Source organism: Wyeomyia smithii, chromosome 1, assembly GCF_029784165.1.
Source record: "Wyeomyia smithii strain HCP4-BCI-WySm-NY-G18 chromosome 1, ASM2978416v1, whole genome shotgun sequence".
NCBI classification, from domain to species: domain Eukaryota; kingdom Metazoa; phylum Arthropoda; class Insecta; order Diptera; family Culicidae; genus Wyeomyia; species Wyeomyia smithii.
In genome coordinates this window covers 163,239,901-163,244,208 of record NC_073694.1, presented here as the reverse complement: position 1 = coordinate 163,244,208, position 4,308 = coordinate 163,239,901, and the positions used below count along the sequence as shown (strand labels likewise).

At 43.8% G+C, this 4,308-nt stretch overlaps 1 protein-coding gene across 1 annotated transcript; it reads left to right on the top strand.

Annotated features, from left to right (window-relative positions):
- Nucleotides 1–249: 249 nt before the first annotated feature.
- LOC129717624 (neprilysin-4) lies at nucleotides 250–3,877 on the top strand. The gene has a single exon (XM_055667655.1). It carries the CDS (start codon nucleotides 944–946, stop codon nucleotides 3,713–3,715), a length of 2,772 nt encoding a protein of 923 aa, XP_055523630.1. The 5' UTR covers nucleotides 250–943; the 3' UTR covers nucleotides 3,716–3,877.
- The last annotated feature ends 431 nt before the right edge of the window (nucleotides 3,878–4,308 follow it).

Genomic DNA, 4,308 nt, shown 5'->3' with positions numbered 1-4,308 from the left:
GACACGATTGCTCGGCTACTGGCCATTCAGAGCAACACCTCCTTTGATCGATTAGAATTTCTCTCATCGTTCTCTTTCGCTCCGGTCCGAAACGATCACGATTGTGGCGAGAATTGATTTAAATTAATTTCAATGAGTTCAAATATTTCTGCGCCGCAACACTAGTACATGGGCAGCAAGCTCTACGGAGCAGCAGCGAGTAACAACACATCTTTACGAAAATATAACACTTGCCTCGCGACCGTTAAATGATTGTATTGCGCGCTCCAGTCGTCGTCGTCGACGTCGTCGTTTGAATACTTTCAGTACGGCACTTGAACTGCTGAAATTGGATGCTGAGAGGCGCTCATGACCGGGTGAGTGTAAATCACTGGCCCCGATGCTGGTAGAGGAAAGCGCAAATTCTGCGGTAGGGTACGCGCAGGAACAATAACAACAAATTTATCAATTTTAATCCGCAATCGAGCAGCAGTAGCCGGGTGTCATCGTAGTCGTCGTCGCATCGGTCGCTCACGATCCAGATCGCGGCACACACAGTTCAGTGTGCCGTGGATTATTGACTGTGTATAAGGTGGAAATCTTTTGTTTTGTGCATTGATTTTTGACAGCGGCTTTGACAACGATAGCGGTAGGTGGGAGTCAGAAGGTTGTGCTGTGACGTGAATGTAAACGTAAATAATTTAGTTGCGCGATCAGGGAGCTGCTGGTGATTGTGGAACGTTCAAGTTTTACATACTGTGCTGGTGGAAAACCCCATTGGATAGCGTTCATTGGCCTGTTATATTAAAAACTGTGCTAGCGGCGCCTCTTGAGTGCGGAAGATAGATTTTTCGCAGACAAAAACCAAATCACTAGCATGAATTGAGCAAGTCTCAAATTACTAGAGTAAACCATTGCGACGCGAAAAAATCAGAGAGAAACAGTGAGCGAAACCTTTTTCGTCATGGAGTTGAAGAACGCAAAGGCCGAACACAAGAAGCAATCTCAAGATAAAGCGACTGGCTGCGAGCTGGGAATCAATGAGCAAACAGGACGACTGCAGTGGTGCCCGGGATATCGGTTCGCGAAGCTGCTGTTTGTGATACCGGCTGCGATGCTGCCGGTGGCGTTGTTCTTTTTACTGTTTACACGACTGCACGTGGCTGGATCGGTGAAGTTTTCCGCGCATCATTATCAGTCGCTGAGTTATTATTCCGACCAATCAAACCAATTGGATGACCTACAATCTCGGTGCGAGGCAGTGCGAAATACATTTTCGGAAGTGCTGGACGTTGAAGAGCGAGATATTCTCAGAGATTTGCGAACTTCCTTCGTTCCTAGCATGCCGGCGAGTGTCCCAGCCCGTTGTGTCGACACCGTGCGGCGCGATGATTTGCTCGCCATACCTGAGGATGTTGAAGCATCGGATATTGTCGCCATCCATCGAAAAAAGCGGCTTGCAGTACGACGTAGAAAGGCAAAAAAGTCGATTGCTCCGGGTATCACGTGGAGTAACGAAGGTAGCCCAGAAAGCGTGCGGATGGCGCAAGTGGAAATTATGAAGCAATACATGGATACCACGGCTGATCCTTGCGATGATTTCTATCAGCACGCTTGCGGTAATTGGGATCGCGTTAATCCCATTCCAAAGGATAAAGCCGGGTTGGATACGTTCGAAATATTGCGAGAAAGTTTAGATGTTGTGTTGAAAAATCTCCTGCTGGAAACTAAAGATGGTGGAGTGGTTGATATAGAAAACACCATATCCACCACAGTGTCACCTCTGTTCAATGAACATCTTCGACGAGTGAGAAAAAGGATTATGGGAAAGCGAGCCGTGCTGAATAGATTGGTGGTGAAGGCACAGTTGCGTAAAGTTGAGAAACGAGAGTTGGCACATTTTACAACGGAAAATAATGCAAATAATGCTGAAATGAAGGCACGCCACCTATTCATATCCTGTATGAACTACAGTCTGATCGAGCAGCGTGGACTCCAGCCGTTGTTAGATTTACTGCACTCACTCGGCGGATGGCCTGTGCTGGATCCCAACTGGCGTTCCGATAGTTTCGATTGGCTCAATTTAACAGCTCAGATACGAAGGTACAACAATGACATATTGATAGTTGAATGGGTCGGTCCGGATATCAAGAATTCGGATGAAAATATTATTCAATTCGATCAAACATCTCTGGGTTTGCCAACACGTGACTACTTTCTTCAAGCAAGTAATAAAAAATATCTGGATGGATATAAACAGTTCATGGTTGACATTCTTATTTTATTGAACGTTCACCCCGATGTCGCCAATGAAACTGCCAATGATACTATAGAGTTCGAGGTGCAACTAGCGAATATTACAAGCTCGGTGGAGGAACGCAACAATGTGTCCGTTTTGTACAAAAAGATTATCCTTGAGAATCTCCACGATGAAGTCCCCGAGATAGATTGGACGCGTTATCTAACGATTGTAATGAACCGACCCATGAACAGCTCGGAATTTGTGGTGATGTTTGCGCTCAACTATATGAAAGATTTGGTTCAACTAATCGCTCAGACCGAACCGCGAACGGTTGCCAATTACATTCTGTGGCGGTTTGTGAGGCATCGCATCAATAATCTGGATGATAGATTTTTGCAAGCGAAGCAAAAGTTTTCCAATGTACTATTTGGACGGGAGAAAAATCCTCCACGTTGGAAAAACTGTGTGAATCAGGTTAACGCCAACATGGGAATGGCCGTCGGTGCGATGTTTGTTCGGAAGTACTTCGATGAGAACAGTAAACGTGATACGCTAGCAATGACACATGAATTGCAGCAGGCATTTCGAGAAATTCTGAATGAAACGAAATGGTTGGATGGACAGACAAAGCGTCTAGCTGAAATGAAGGTGAATGCAATGTCTCTAAGGATTGGATATCCAGATTTTATCCTATCCCATAAGGAGCTGAATGATAAATATTCCGATCTGCAAATTCGTCCAGATAAATACTTTGAGAATACACTGAATGTTTTGAGCCACATCCGACGAACCGATCAGGATAAAATCGGTCAAACGGTAAACAAAACAGCTTGGAATACAGCGCCAGCGGTCGTGAATGCGTATTACAGTCGAAACAAAAATCAGATAATGTTTCCCGCTGGGATACTGCAGCCTCCTTTCTATCATCGATACTTTCCCAAGTCGATGAATTATGGTGGAATTGGTGTCGTTATAGGGCATGAGCTGACGCATGGTTTCGACGATAAAGGACGACTATTTGATAGGGAAGGAAATTTGTATCGATGGTGGAGTGATCATGCAATTGAAGCATTCCATGAACGTGCCTCCTGTTTAGTACAGCAGTACGGAAAATACACAATCGACGAAGTAGGTGTTCAGATTGATGGTGAAAGTACTCAGGGCGAGAACATTGCTGACAATGGAGGTATAAAGCAAGCATTTCGAGCCTACACCAAGTGGTTATCAGAGCAAACAAGTACAGAAGTGCTGGAGAACGAAACTCTACCGGGATTGAATGTTACTAACAAGCAATTGTTTTTCCTCAATTTTGCACAAGTTTGGTGTGGAGCAATGCGACCAGAAGCCACTAGAAATAAACTCAAAACTGCCGTTCACAGTCCCGGGAAGTTCCGAGTCATCGGAACACTGTCCAACTCGGAGGATTTTGCGCGGGTTTACGATTGCGCTCCGGGAACACCCATGAATCCGGCTGACAAATGTAGCGTTTGGTAGGATCAACCCTCAAGGAACCCAATCAGGAGACTGCTATGTGTTATGTAATGTTAGATGATAACTCTAGTTCACACAAAACCATCAAACTGTTCCAGTAAAAGTCATTCCACACCGTGTATGAACGTTATAGCTGCAATAAATATATGTTATTACTAGTCGTAACCGCATGCCTAGTTTCTGCTTCGAACAAGACAAATTCCCGGTTTGTGGTTTTCTAATTAGCTGCTATAAATAGGTTCGTGTATCATAACAATCGTCGTTATGTTCGTCCTTGGGGGAGAATTGAATGTTCAATGTGTAATTCGATCTTCATTAGTCTATGCAGTGCATTAGACAGAAACCTTGAATCATCTGTTTGCGGATGCGTTTCAATAAAATTTGTTCTTGCACTTAGTACTATTGTTTTTGTAAGAACTGTCTATCGTCACTCTTTGATAGAGATTCTACTTTATGTTCCGTAGTAAATGAAAAGTCTTACTAGTTGAAACACTTTTGCTTATTTTTCAGATCATTTTGAATGTTTTGGTTTGTAATAATTTCCATTCATCATTGAACATCTTTCAAAGTCACGGAAAAATAAAAAAATACCATGC

What these genes read in the sequence shown, in the direction of transcription:
- LOC129717624 (XM_055667655.1), top strand. Translation starts at nt 944, where the DNA reads ATGGAGTTGAAGAACGCAAAGGCCGAACACAAGAAGCAATCTCAAGAT.